Raw genomic sequence first — 15,024 nt, 5'->3', positions numbered from 1 at the left:
CTATATTCTTGGTGATTTGTTACCTGATTTTACACTATTTACAATGGTGGCACTCAGCTATTGGTGGACCCTTTCACAGGACTACATTGCAACCACTTGGGGGGACTTTACCACACCAGCTCATTGTTGGACAGAGACATGAAGCGGGCGGGGGGGGAGGGGCAGGGGGTTGGGGGGAAGGGTTGGGTGCTGGGGGAACTCACCACCGGAAAGAGAGACTAATATTTGCACATTGCAGTCTTAGATTTACAGTGTTTCAAAACTTAAAACAAGCATGCAAGGGAACCCTCAAGAGGTTGACACTGGGAAAACATAAAGCATATGGATGCTCCCAAGAAGAACAATGCTCACCCTCACACCAATAGGCATATGAGCATAGGTAGAAATCCTAACAGTCAGAGTAACAAGGGAGAAATGTCCAAGGGGGAGGAGATCAGGGACATTGCTCCTAGAAATTGGGGCTTAGGGAGCTGTTGATATTCAGCCTATTATATTTCTGGACTTCTAAGACCCAACAGTGCAGATTCAGAGGTTATCCCACATTGGTCTTTGGAGGCTTTGGCTTTTTACGGGTGTTCGCACAAAGTTTCTTTGATCGGATCTGGGTGACTGGGACTGGATTGTAGCATACCACCACGCAAAGGGTCTTCCTTTCTTTGACTTAATAGTGAGTAATGCCAAAAAAATTATGATTAGTGCCAAAAGTTGGAGACCTTGCAAAGCTCGCCATTAGGAGAGCTTCATATCACCTTAGAGATTCAAAGATCATTTTGGAGGAAGCTCTACAAATCCCTCAGGAATAGAAAGTCACACTCTTCTTTTGGATTGCAATAAATCCGTGGTAGATGATTTTTTAATCTGATCCCTCTTGTCCTCGGAGTTTATCAGCTGATAGTTTATTTAGCATTGCCTATACCTAGATGAATCCAGGAACATTCCCAAACTCATCCTCTAAAAGCACAACATAGTGCAGGTTCAATCTCACGATAGTCACTCATAAGATTGAAAACCATAAACTCCATCATGCATAGCAAGGACTAGCTACTATGACATCCCCACTGACGTCATCAGCGCCCAACTGTGGGCGTAGACCATAGTATAAAAATATGCTCTCACACATACAAATCCACACACCCACACATACTTGAGCATCCATTTATACAAAGTCTTCATACTGAGTTTCTGTCGGCACTCCGGAGGTAAAGGGCAAACTCAGCCATGACGAAGGCTAGCACGAAAGGAGAAGGCTAATCAAAAAAGTAGTCCAAATCTCTTCATTCAAGCTACAACTGCTTGTGAAGTCTAAATGATTTCATTTTAGTCTGCCTCTATGAGTGTAGACTAGCAAGATCATTTGGACCGGGATAGCAAAACTTTTGCACGGGTTTTTCCCCTCCACTTTCTTCATTGCTTGGGGTTCAATGGCCTCGCTTTCTCTTACTAGGCCTCACGTATTCTATGAGAGTAAGCACTCCTGTTCGGCTATCACGGTTCGGTGACTTCATGACATCCCTATCTCTTAGTAAAACCGGCACATGCATTAGTGGACACTTGTTGGGAGATTGTCGAGCATCATTGCCTAGCAGATTTGGAAACCTAGCTGCCAAGTGAGTATTGAGGGCACCCAGATCCACCCAGCTCATACATTGCCCAATATCTCGACGGATAATGTACACACTCTTATGGCTATTTGAACGAGGATGCAAAGATCTTCTAGATCTGCTTCAGCCGAGAAAATAATTCTTCTTAAAGAGTAGAGAGGCTGTTTTTCCTTTATGAAACCTCATAGGCATGGGGTGGCATTTCCCACCACAGTCCTAGTTCTTATCACTTTCTTCATTTGCTCAAACCTTCACGGGCTTTTCATGCTCTATATGATCTCTTTTTTTTCCAAAGAAAGGAACCATCTATTAATGCTTGAAAGATTTCATACAAGACAGCAGCCCCGAAGGTGCTGAGTATGGAAAAAACAAAAAAGGCTGGAAGAAGAACCGGCCTGTTCCGGAGAAACCCAACTCACTGCCTAGGGGATCTCTGGAACTCGGGCTAACAGCCAAGTGGGGGGACTATACAGCCAGCGAATCCCTCACGGAGTAAGGATGTAGAATACACCTGCAGGCCAAGCCTTGCAGAAGCAAGCACGCCTCTCGATAGTCGCCTTGGAGCCTGGAGTCCCACACTCCCAGGTGGACCGTAGGGTGTAAATGATATCTTGCCAGATGGCAACTATGGTAGCCGAGGGTGGAACCGGGTGCTCACCCATCACAAGACTGCAATGGGCCACCCAAATGTTCCAAACCGTGATGCTGGCTACCACCTCCCAAACACTATCCTCCCTAGGAGGAGGAGGAGCTAGAATGTCAGGAGGCACTGCCTCATGGAGTGCAATCCTCTGAATGCTCTGACCCTGTATCCGATAGGCTAGGGAGATCTCATCAATCTGAAACGTGTGTCTTCCCTCTGTCAACCAAGCCACCATCCCCCAAGTGTAGTCTCTATGAAGACTCTGCAATTGTGTCATGATTCTGAGGGCTCTCATCCAAATCCTTGCTGCGCTACGGCAGCTCCACAAGCAATGCGAAATAGTCTCTAGGACACCCTCAGAGAAGCAATGGCACTGCCCCTCCACTCGCATCTGCTCCAACCACGGTCCAATGGGCAAGCCTCCATGGGCGGCCAGCCAGAAGAAGTATGAGATCTTCCTCCGCCGCAAGCTAGACCACAACCGCATCCAGAACCTGGAGCACACCTCCCGAGGCACTCTCTAGGTCACCCAATGTCTCTCCCTCCAAGGGGTCCACCTCGACGAATCCATATGAAGCCTCCTGGCAATCCGGGTGGTGTAGGGAAAGAAGAGCACCTCATCCACTTGCTCAGCTAGGCTACCCTTGGATGGCCAGAACCACTCTCTCGGGTCTCACTGGACCTCCCTAAGGCGTCCACCTTCCCACAGCCAAAGGCGCCATCTAGAGGCATCCTGCTCTAAGATACTGGGAGGGTCAATGTGCCACTCCTTCCCCAAACGTCCTACCACTCTGATCATCTGCCAGTGTATCCCATCAAGACTCCCATCCATCTCGGGGTTCCTCTCAGTGAGTGGCTGAAGAAGGCCTCCAGGTCCTACACGGAAGAAGCCGGGGTGCGTGATGCCGCGCTGCATCAACATCCTCAAGGGAACACCAGTACGGGAAAACTGCCCCAACCATCTACTGTCTCTCCAAACGTGAAGTCCTTCCCACTAGGACTCCGGAATGGCTAAGTCAATCTCGCCCATCCGTTGCCCTGCCCCTCGCAGATGCGCGAGGGAGTCAAGCCTCGCCTCTATCTCCATAGGTAGTCTCCTCCAACGGCCAAAGGACCTTGCTAGACCACTGTCCCATTCTGCCCAACCAATGTGAGTCCGCTATCTGGGCATACGGCCCTCCTGATCTCTGATCTCTGGGTGCCACATAAGGAGCTGGCGCTCAAACTCCTCTCTGCATCTAAGGGGAGCACGGATGAGACCCCCTGCCAGTCTCTACCATACCCTGTGAAGACTCCTCATCAAGGGGGAGCCCTTCCCCGTAAGGGGGGCCTCTGAGAAGATCCATCGATGTGAAGGCTACCAATGCCCCCCCATGCGTGGGGTGTTCCTCAGAAGCCCTCTTTGAAAGAAAAGCTTCCAAGCCTCTGCACTTGGGGTGAGGCCACGAACCACCAACTTGCCCGGGATGACCTTGCTCTGCATCTCCAGATCAATGACACCCAAGCCTCCTAGTGCCTACGGCATGATCATTGTCTGCCAAGCTACTCAGGCCCTAGTGGTCCTCGTGCCGTCTAAACCTGTCCAAAGGAAGTTCTGTACCAACCGTCGAAGCTGCCCAATGCATCCTCTGTGAAAGCACCAGCATGAGGCGATATACCAAGCCGTGGCAAGGACCTGGTTTGCCACTAAGCCGCGACCTGCTAGGGAGAGTTTGACGAGCTTCAATAGAGAAGCTTGCACCGAACACTCTCAAGGACCGAGGCAATCTACTGCTTTGTTGTAATGTCAATAGGCATCCAAGGTATCTCGCTGTATGGCCCCTCGGTATCCATCTAAAGCCAAAGTCACTCCCCCACTCACGGATCTCATGTGTCTCCTCAAAACCTGTGAAGAAACCTACGGATTTCATCTAGTTGATCCGTGCCCCCGAGGCCTCACAATAAATAGCCAAGGCGTCCCTAACTCTCTCCAGACTCGCTGTGGTGCCCTCAACATACAAGGCCGTGTCATCTGCAAACTCCGAGTCAAGAAGATCCTCCTCTTGTCTGATGGGGAGCGTCAACCCTGTGAGCCCCGCCACCTGTGATCTCAAATAGTGGCCCAAAGCCTCCGCCACAAACAAGAAGAGGAAGGGAGCAAGTGGGCAGCCCTGGCAAACTGAGCGAGAGAGAGAAAAGGCCTCGCCTGTGTGTCCTCCGATAAGCATCTGGCTAAAGCTCCCTCAATATAACCCTGAAACTCCTCTGACCCATCTGTTCGAGACACCCAATCTCCTCATAGTGCCCTCCAACAAAGACCACTCCACCCTATCGTAGGCCTTCTCAAAGTCCAAGAGAAGGACGGCCAACGGCTGTGACTCCTCCCTGGACCAATCCACTGCCTCCCAAAACGTGAAGATGTTTTCTAGGACGCTACGCTCCTGGACAAACCCAGTCTGTGTGTCATGGATGATGTCGATAAGATGGGGCCGCACCCGCAAACTCAAGACCTTGGCGAGGATCTGTATGCAGTATCAAGCGAGTGATCGGCCTCCACTGTCGGATGTCTGACTATCTCCCCCTTTCGGGATCAAACAAATCCACCCCCTGCTCAAAGACTGAGGGAGAAAGCCTGTGTCGAAAATCTCCTAGCAAGCTAGACAGAAAGGGGTGGAGATAATCTCCTAGAAGTTCTGGAAGAAGGCCGGAGTCAAGCCATCCTCACCCAGGCACTTCTAGGTCGGGAGAGCCTTGAGGGCTTCCTAGAGTTCCTCATCTGTGAAAGGCTCCTCAACTCTGCTACATAAGTCCTACGAGACTACTGGTGGAACGTGATCCCAAACTAGCTCTCTGGCCGCAAGACCAGCTAGGGTCATCCTCTCCGTCTGAAAGAGCTGGCTGTAAAAACCGATAGTCATGTCCAGAATCTCCTGCGGGTCAGTATGCATGATGCCCTGCGATCCCGAAGACGTAGCTATGTGATTGCCGATCGGAGCCCAGTGGTCTGAAAGAACTGCTTCGTCATCTTGTCTCCCTGCTGCACCCATCGAGCCCAAGAGAAATGACAGGAGAACTCAGCCCGCCGTACCTCCGTGTCTTGAAGCTCGAGACGTGCGCTCTCGAATCTGTCACTAAGCCACTAAGACACTGGGTCCTGCTCCCTGAGCCTCTCAATGGAGGCGAGGTCTCTCTTCAACACCCGCTCTCGCTCCTGAAGGGTCCTCCGCCGCCTAAGGACGTGAGCCCGCAACTCCTCACTGCTCCTTTGAATCGCATCGGCCACCCATGCAACCCAACCCTCACACGGTGCCATCTCTGACTGCTCCCAAATCCCTGCCATGACCTGCTGCATCTCGATTCTCCTCGCCCTGCACAAGGTCCTCTAGAATGCAGACCCCCCCTTCTGGGGGAGACCTCAGCAAGGCTGATCCAAGTGAAGTACCACTGGAGAGTGGTCTAACATCGTGGTACCTGCCAGAATCCCGGTAGATCTGCCTCTGTGTAGTGCCCAGTCCCCAACATAGAAACGGTCTAATCTCTCTAGCAATCCATCGTGTCTCCTCTATCCAAAGGAGAAGAGAAGCCTGCCAGGTGTCTTATTAAAACCTGGCTCTCTCCACGGATCTCTGCCACTGATCATGAAAATGAACTGCTCCCAGGTGCTACGCTCTGCTGTTGGCATCTCAGAGAACGAGGCTCCGCCTAGCTTGTCTTCCCAAACTCCAGGTTGTTGAAGTCACCTCCAACAATCCAGGAGTCTACATCCGGAAGACACTCTGACAGCCTCCTCCAAAAGGCCGGGCGGTGCTGTCTACACACTGAGGCATACACGTTCAGGATCCCGATCTTAGACTCTCCCGTCCAAACTCCCATCCAAACTGCCCGTGAGCTCACCCTGATCGTAGACCTCTAGAGCCAAAGTCTGTGAGACTGAGATGCGTCGTCTCATGTCTGAAGCTGAAAACATGTGCTCTTGAATCATAAGGATGTCCATTGCCCGCCCTACCACTGCCCTCTGCAACTCCTGCCGAGTATCACGTACTGCGACTGGCTACAAACACGGTCGTGGAGCCTGTGTACATTCCAACTCACTATGGTCCAGCTCATCAGGACGAGGGGTCGAGAACAAGCCTCTCCTATGAGTGGGTGCTTGTCCCAGAAACACTGCTTTGTGTGATTTTGCCAGGGGTTTAGAGGACGTGCCCACTTCATCATGAAGGAGGCTTCTACCCCGAACAGCTCCGTACACTTCTAGAGGGGCCACAAGTGTGCCTGCTCCACCTTTGCCTCCAGCGGCAATCTGATAACTCCTGTCGCCAACCCACACACTGGCTCCTCGCGCGTGAAGCTCAACTAAAAGTTCACCTCCCCACCATGGGCATACCAAAGGTCTAGTCCATGTGGCCCCATCCACTCATCCATCATGAGTGTAATCTGATTCCCCAAAATAGCATCGAGCACCTCCGGGGACCATTTCTCCAACCCTGTGAAGGCAAACGAAAATCTCCAAACGGGATGTGTCGGAGATCCCACTGCACCAATCAAACCCCCCCTTTCAGGGCTGAAGGACCATGAGCATTACCTCCAATGATAGAGGATAAGAGTCCGAAATCTCCAGATAGTTCCAGGGTCCTAACCTCCAAAAGTCTTGCGGTAAGGGACACCCAGGCTAGAGGTTAGGAGCTGCTGACTGGGAAGACGAGCCTCGTCCCTTAAGATCCCTCCCTGAACGGACCTGCTGCTGCGATGAGGAGGCACAAGGGGATGTCATCGTTCCCTTGCCAACTGATAGGGGTGTCGAAGCGGAAGAACCTGCTGCTAAAGTGGAGAGGGGGACAGCAGGGGAGGGAGCGGTAGGGACGCGAGGGATAGAGAGAGGGGGACGGGTGGTGAGGGTGACTACAGGAGAGGGGGCTAAGGAGGGGGGAGGGGGCGAGGGAAACCCTAGAGGGAGGGGAAGTGAAGAGGAAGAGGAGGAAGGTCGGAGGGGGAGGGGGAGAAGGGGGAGGAGGGGGGACAAGGACCATAGGGCCCCCCTGCTGATCAGGCTCTCCGAGGCTCTCGATCGGCTCCTCCACAGCCAGTGTCTACGGCTTCCGCCATCGTCTTATTTTACCAGTAGATTTTTAGGCTCTATGAGACTCGGAGGACCAATACCCTAACCTACACCATTCGGAACTATAATAAGGAGCCTCTCAAAGTCATACACAGGAGGAGTCTTGAGACATTGTCTTCTACACACAGACTACTAACCAAAGCCCAGAGCATCCACTACCAAAAGTTTCTAGATATACAAAAAAGACTAGAGAAATAGGCGGGGTATGGGTATCACGCGGCATCGGAAGGATCTCAGTGTGCTGCCCACATGGCAGCCAATCTGCTGCCCATGTGGCAACCCGTTCATCCCCCCCCCCCCCCCCCTATCTGACTACAGGTGTCACAAACCATGCTCTCCTCATTTGGGAACTTACAGACCATTATAGCTATCAGAATCCTGTAACATAAACGTCACACGGCTTCAAATGCCTCCAAAAGGAATTTCCTACCAAACATTTAATAGAACATTCTCAATGCAATTAATAAAAGACCTCTATTGCATAACGATCTTTACAGCCAAATTCTTTGGCATATGCTGCAGAATAACAGGGTGGCATAGATAGCTTGCAAAAATAGCAAAGTACAAACCAAGCTGCAGCAATACCCATTAGATGCCTTCACACAGTCCATCACATCTCAAACATTGTCACAGTGAAAGTTCTGTCAATGTGTCAAAAAGATTGCAAACAAATTTCACCCGCAAGCACGTAATTTGCAACTTCAGACAGACGCAGTTCCCCTCTGGACTCTGCATGTAATATCAGCTATACCAGGCAATACTTGACTGCTGATATATACTACATTGCTCTTCCACAAATCTATCGCTTTTTACAACCGCCAACCTTCAAAGAGCGACCACTTAGTTTACAAGTGGAGGTTGTAGGCACTGCCAGAACAGTACCATCTTTCATGTCTCAAGAACCACTTTTCTCTAACGTTTTCTGAGCTTCAATGTACACCACTAAATCTCTGACTCGTTCCTCTACCTAGCTCGGTAGTTGAGGCGGGTGTGTGTGTGTGTGTGATAGTGTGAGTGTGAATGAGTTCAACACCTGGCTAGGCCCTGGCGGCACCGCATTAAAAGATATATACTTGAATGCTGATCAATTTTCTAAAACCCAGACATGTTAAGGAGTTGTGAGCTTTAAGACAGTCTAGACGATACGAGTGAAGAATGTCAACCAGCTCCACATCAAGACCTCCATGCTTTTCGGAAAGCAAACAGACTGATGCACATGGCTGTTTATCTACTGAGATCCCCAAGCCAAATTCACTCCCTCAAATGTAGGGTAAACTTCTAATTTGAGGATTTGGAGTTACCCCAGAGAATAAGAAAAGCATGAAATAAAGTTTGTGGGAAAACCAGAAAATGGCTTTACCGCTATATAGTTTCTCAAAATCACTTAATGATCGTATGACAGAAAGTGATTGTCGCCTGATCAAGCCTACACTTCCTGTCGAAGAATCCAGCAGCAGGTTATATGGGACATTGCTTTCTTTCCATAAAACAAAGTAATCGTTACAAAATGCCTTCCATTTGTAGAGCTGTTCAAAATCTTCCCCCATGTTCTGTAAAGAAGAAATTTACATCAGCGTTGTGAGCTAGAAGAATTTACAGAATAAAAGCATGGGTCTTCAAACTCAGATTAAATTACTTCGGATTCCACAGCTGCCAAAATCTCCTTGCGCACCCCATCTCTTGTGAGAGTAAGAAAATCTGACTCAGAAATTCTTCTTTTATGGTTTTCTAAGACTTTTCTTACAACATGATGTTGAAAAACGCCAGGTTGCAGAATTCTTGAAAGGAACATCTCTGCAACTGGAAATCGTAGTTCAGTCTGACATGTTTCCAGAGAAAACAATAAAGCAAAGTTAAATGTCAAAAAAATTCATCAGCATCATTAGTCAATTGTATAGTCAGCAGTAATTCATTTTATATAAGAGAAAGAATGAATTAATATAAGATATTTTTGATAGAATGAAATTTCCTGCATTCAAGACTTTGAAGAACAAAACCCCATTGGCATGAGCCGGAATACCTTAGCATTGCCACTCCTGCTCTTTAAAAAAAGAATGAAATCCTCAAAATCATCACCAGGGTGTTGAAAAAGCTGACCCTCCAATTCTGCCTCCAGAAGTTGACAATGTCCTGGAGGTTCCTCCCTGCTAAGAAAACACTGACCTAGTAAAAATGTTGAACGTCATTATATCTCCCTACTTGTAGATTTTTTCCAAAACAAGGCATCACTATAAGAATCTAAATCAACTTTCATAATTCGCATAACCCTCTCTCTCAGAGCTTGTTGAAATTGGCACCGTATGGTCAGATCCAGGGAAGTCTCAGAAACACACATACAACAGGAGATTAATCTCTACACAGAAACTCACCAAAGGCTTGAGAGAGAGGTGTTCAAGGTGGAAGGTTATTCATGAGAATCTGTGTAGAAATGAGACAAGATGACTCAAGATGTCAGAGCATCTAGGGTAGAAAGAAAGTTCTTTCGCTCCACCTACAGTGGTACAAAGAGAAGAGAACATATGCTTCATATGGTTAAGATTATGACTTAGCCAATCACATGCGGTGCATGTAGTAGCGTGCTTCTTCCTACCTAGGACATCTTCAAATGCCCATGACACCAGAGACCTGACTCTGCAGTGTACTGCTCTTCACCCTGACGGTAATCTGCATCCTCAACTACTTGATTCGTGGCCTCCCCTGCTGCTCCAAACTGCAGCCCCATCAGAGGCACATTCTCAATTACTCCTGACCTCCCCGCTGAGCTGCAATGCAGCCTGTTGTGAGGCACAACAAATGAGTGAAAGAGCCAAAGGCTACGGCCCTCTATATAGGGCTGGATGCCCCCAAAATAACCTGATCTGAGGTCTGCACCAGAATGCCGACCAAACCCTGCTCCAGATTGCTGCATGACTGCCAGGAAGCAGTCAGCTGTTGGCCTGACTTGTGGTACTGCCTTCTGGTCCTCTGTCCTATCCCAGCGCAGACCTGTCCTGCCTGCCAACCTGCTCCAGGCACTTCCCCAACCTGCTCCTCTGTCCCAGATCTGCCGCAACCAGTGTTGCTGCTCCTGCCCTGCTCCAATCCTGTCACTGGCTCCCACAGCAGTCCTTGCATTCTTCTTTGTGCTACTACTGCTACCAGCACCCTAGTCCATGTCCAGGACATTTGCAGTCATATATGCTACTCACATAGCAGCCAGCATGCTGCCCAAGTGGCAGCCCTGCTACCCCTGTCAAATCTGCCCCTATGGCAGCCTTACTTGCTGCCCACGTGGCATCTCTCTGTCCCAAAGATGACGTTGGTACACCTTCCCTATGCCCTCCCCGTTTGGGCCCTGGGAGTTGCAAGTGGGGAGGTGACCATAATAATCCCAACACCCACTCTTCACAGATCAACCATGGGCCAACACCCAGACATCAATGTACATGCTCCATTGGCTCCCACTAAGAAGCTCTCAAGAACAAGTCAGAGAAGCTTGATCATCAGTCTTTCAACCCGCAGCTCTTGCTCCTCTAGGTCTGGCCTATATATGCGTATGTATAAACACACTTTTTTTTTTGTGAGAAGAAATATTTTATTCCTATGAAATAATTACATTCATAGTTACTTCCAAAGTGGAGTAACTACTACTCAACTGAAAATCTCAGTATAAGCTAGATATACCTCATGATCAATCAAACAAGTCTGAAAGCAATCATAGAATGATTGCCACAGAGATCGTTTTAAAAAAGCAAAAGATGGAAAAGTAGGATCACCAAAGACTCTATGATTTCTGTCTATCCATAGAGTCCACAGTGCCTAGTAGCGCACCCAAACAAAAAATAAATCAAAACCCTGTCTAGCTAGATGAAAACCAAATATCCAGAAAAACCTGCCAAAAGTAACAGTAGGAAATCTCACTCGAAGCCGCTGTCAGATGAGAGCGAGGAAATCACAAGTGTGGGGACAGTGCCAAAAGATGTGAAGCACAGATTCGGCAGAATGTAGACATCTGTGGCAAACAGCCGGAGCAATATATCTATGCGCGAGTAATTGCCCAGATGGAAAAATGCCAAGTAGGACTCTCCAAAGGAAAAGCTGCTGCCGAAGAGAGACTTTGTATTGCCAAAAGAGACGCAGCCCCTTTCTCCACCACTTTAGTGGGCGATCCATATGCCAAACAGAATTTGTTCTGTCAGAAATCCAAGGCGGAAGTAATAACACTTTATACACAGAAGGCACTGTGATATGTGAGAGCTTCAAAGGACAGGCTGAAGAGGAAGAAGAATGTAGAGTCCAATCCTCAAGCCTATTTTGAAGTTTCAATCGAGGTACCGGCAAGAATGGTTGAAGCATTTCTGAAATTTGATGCCATAAAGGACGATAATGAGCTCCTAAACCATATTTGCTAGCAGCCATAAAAAAAGATAAAAGAGCGCCATCATCCTGAAGTACATCTGCCACAGAGGAAATGCCTTTGAAAGATAGAAAGTAAGAACGCCTAGGTTCTTATATAGCCAAAGGAGGGTGAAATACTTTGGACCAATAAAGATTATCAGCCCTCAATGAATTTCCCGACAAAGAATCCCTGCCATTCCATTCCAGGTGGGATAAAATATGCTTCCAATCAAGAAGCAAACGAGAGACAAAAGGACAGCCTCAAATCTTGCCTTGAATAGAACCAAATAGGAAATCCCACTGTGTAGGCTGCCAATGCCCAAAAGCAGAAGTATCAATATGCAACAAAAGAGAGCGGATCATGAAAGCCCAAGGCTGATCCCCTTGCATGAACTGCAACAGCATTTTTTCCCTGTGAGCAAGTATATGCATTTGAATATTGAGTATGTTCAGACCCCCGTGCATCTTTGGAGAGCAGAGACGATGCATAAAGAGTAATCTGAGACTTTTCTTGCCATTTGTTGAACGCCAGAAAATCTGCATGATAACAGACATAAACGAAACAAGATCTATCTTAGTGAACATGATGAAAGGCAGATAGAATTGTATGTATGCTATCAAAATGGATTGCGTGATTCGCAAACAAACATGTAATGGCCAAGTTGCAAGCTTCCAATATTCAAGTTTTTCTCTTAACTTTGTAAGAACCCAATCAGTTTGTTGAGAATGAGTAAGCCCCCAACCTAGAGGATAGCCAAGATGTCGAATCAGTTGAGAAGTTGGAACAATTTCCCCAGGCCACAAAAGACTATGCTAGTCTTTAGCATGCAACGGCAATAATTTTGATTTCTGGAAATTAACACGGAGACCAACAGCCAAACCATATGTAGAAAGAGCTTGCATAATCATAGAGAGATCGCTCCGAGTATTTTTCAGGGTGAAGAAAGAATCATCAGCATATGCTTGGGCGATCATGCTACGTCTGCCAGGAATTTCCAATCCATGCAACATGTCAGTGTCCAAAAGGTGGTCCATATATTGAAGCATTGGATGAGTGGCTATGGCAAAAAGTAAAGCACTGAGGGGACAGCCTTGCCCAACAGAACAACCAAGAGTCCAGGTTGTAGAAATATCCCCTGAAAGTATGCAGGCAGCTTTACTATCTTGATATAGCCAATTGATAACTTGCTACATTTTTGGGCCAAATCCCAAGGCCTGCATAGTTGATGAAATAAAATCCCACTAAATAGTATCAAACGCTTTGGCAATATCAACTTACAATAGCAAAACATCATGCTCTATATATTTGGCATATTCGATTCCAACATAAGCATTAGCGATGTTATCTATGATATGCCTACGAGGAACAAAACCATATTGCGCAGGATGCAACCCATCATGTAAATAGCCTTTCAAACGATCAACAATCATTTTGATAGTAAATTTGTAAATGACCGGCATAAGCATGATAGGTCTCCAATCAGCCAAAGATGCATAAATTTGCTTTTTTTGAAGGAGTTTAACAAGACCTCGCTTCCAGGTGTCTAGCATTTTCTGATTTTGCCAAGTAGAGTTCACCATATGCAGCAATGTATACTTTAAAAGAGGCCAATATTCTAGAAAAAACTCAACTGTAAGACCATCCCAGCTTGGAGATTTCCATCTACCACAGGATTTGATTGCATCAGACAATTCCCTCTCAGTAAAAGGTTCCTCCAATTCCAAAGGTTGAGTAGTGGAGATAATAGGAGAAACATGCTGTAAAAGTAAATTTCTGGCAGACAAAACCTGCTGCGAGGGAGGATCTGCAGAACCAAACTGCTGAGAGAAATGATGTACACAAACAGAAGCAAGCTGTGACCGTGATGTAGTCCATGAACCATCAGGCAGAAGCACCCTGCAAATGTTTGTTTTTAATCTCTTCTGCTGCAAGCTTTTAAAAAATTGTTTGGAAGAGCATCCTTTATCTGTAAAAGCTCTTTGTCTTGCTCGAGTCTCCCATTTAGCCAGTTTCCTTTGATCATTTATTTGAAGACAATGTTTAGCTTGACATAGTGTTGTTTGCTCATGCAAGGACAACTGACGAAGATGACTGAGTTCAATGAGGTCTTGACAAGTCAATTTCGCATGAGCAACAATTTCCCTCAGAGTCTTCATGTAAGACTTGCCATATTCTCGAATTACAACTTGCATTTTAGAAACAAAAGAATCCCGTGCATTATCAATATCAAAGTGGCTCTGAGAAGACAGAGAGTGAGATGCTTCAGTAACCATGGCCTTGAAAGCAGCATGCTGCAACTAGCTATTGTTCACAATTAGATGTCGCCTTTGAGGCAGTCTATCATCTGGCATATCATAAAAAGATAGCCTCAACCATAAAGATGCATGATCTGAATGCACAAAGGCATAGTCAATCCACATTTTGCATGTAAAATCATCATTCTGTTGTGGAGCTACACTATACCAATGATCCAGACATGCCTGATAGGAGGAAGGGGCATTATGTTGGAAAGTGTATCCTGGTGACAAAGGCTGCAATTCCTTCCAAAGATCAACCAAATCAAGGTGCATCAGAAATTGAGACCATGCATGCCTTTCAAGGGTTAACATATGAGTATGCCCTGATGTATTGTCACCCTGTTGCGGAGCATTATTGAAATCCCCACAGATAAAGGCATGATATCTCCATGGATATTGCTGCATGGCATCCCAAATTACATATCTATTCCAAGAAGATTGGGATGCATAAACAGAAGCAAATTCAAACACCTCGCCTTGAATGATGCATTGAAGAATAATCCATCTGCCTTGATTGTCATTAAAGCAATAGCTGGCTGAAGCTCATGCTTGATCAAAAAGACTACTCCTGAGAAAGAGTGCTCCCCAGCATAGACGATATCATAGCCACAGTAATGACCTGTCTTTCCTACATAGACATGTTGATTGTGTTCTTGTAGTGCCACTATATCAGGCTGAAATCTATTGATATACAGCCACACAGATTTCCATTTCCTACTGTCACACATCCCCTGAACATTAAGTGTAAAGCATTTGATATGAGTAGTCATATTTATAGATATTTATAGGAGAATAACAGCTATGTACAGCAGCAATCTTCAGGATATCAACCCTGCATTTCTACCTCAGGGTCAGGGCCTCTTCCCTGAGAAGAAACATCCGCCTGAGGAGTAGACAGCAAAGCAGCAACCTCTTCTTCAGGGAAGAGAGTTCCGCTAGCTATTACTGCAGCCCAGGTGGTCCCAATTCCTGAATTGACCTCTGGAGAGTTTGCACTAGAAGATGCACCA

At 47.1% G+C, this 15,024-nt stretch overlaps 1 protein-coding gene across 2 annotated transcripts in view; it reads right to left on the bottom strand.

The window, feature by feature from the left end:
• The window catches only part of SAR1 (SUPPRESSOR OF AUXIN RESISTANCE1), a 171,878-nt gene that overhangs the window by 100,584 nt on the left and 56,270 nt on the right, over nucleotides 1–15,024 (bottom strand). For both annotated transcript variants that reach the window (XM_087375403.1, XM_087375404.1), the window contains exons 9-11: nucleotides 9,360–9,483; nucleotides 8,976–9,158; nucleotides 8,700–8,889 (exon numbers count right to left, since the gene is read on the bottom strand). In XM_087375403.1, the coding sequence (XP_087231529.1) occupies nucleotides 8,700–8,889; nucleotides 8,976–9,158; nucleotides 9,360–9,483 (497 nt within the window). The remainder of the gene's footprint in view (nucleotides 1–8,699; nucleotides 8,890–8,975; nucleotides 9,159–9,359; nucleotides 9,484–15,024) is intronic.

This window comes from Dipteris shenzhenensis, chromosome 6 (assembly GCF_047967505.1).
Source record: "Dipteris shenzhenensis isolate YYH24624 ecotype China chromosome 6, Dip_SZ_1.0, whole genome shotgun sequence".
Taxonomy (NCBI): Eukaryota; Viridiplantae; Streptophyta; class Polypodiopsida; order Gleicheniales; family Dipteridaceae; genus Dipteris; species Dipteris shenzhenensis.
This window is presented reverse-complemented; position numbering and strand designations above follow the sequence as displayed.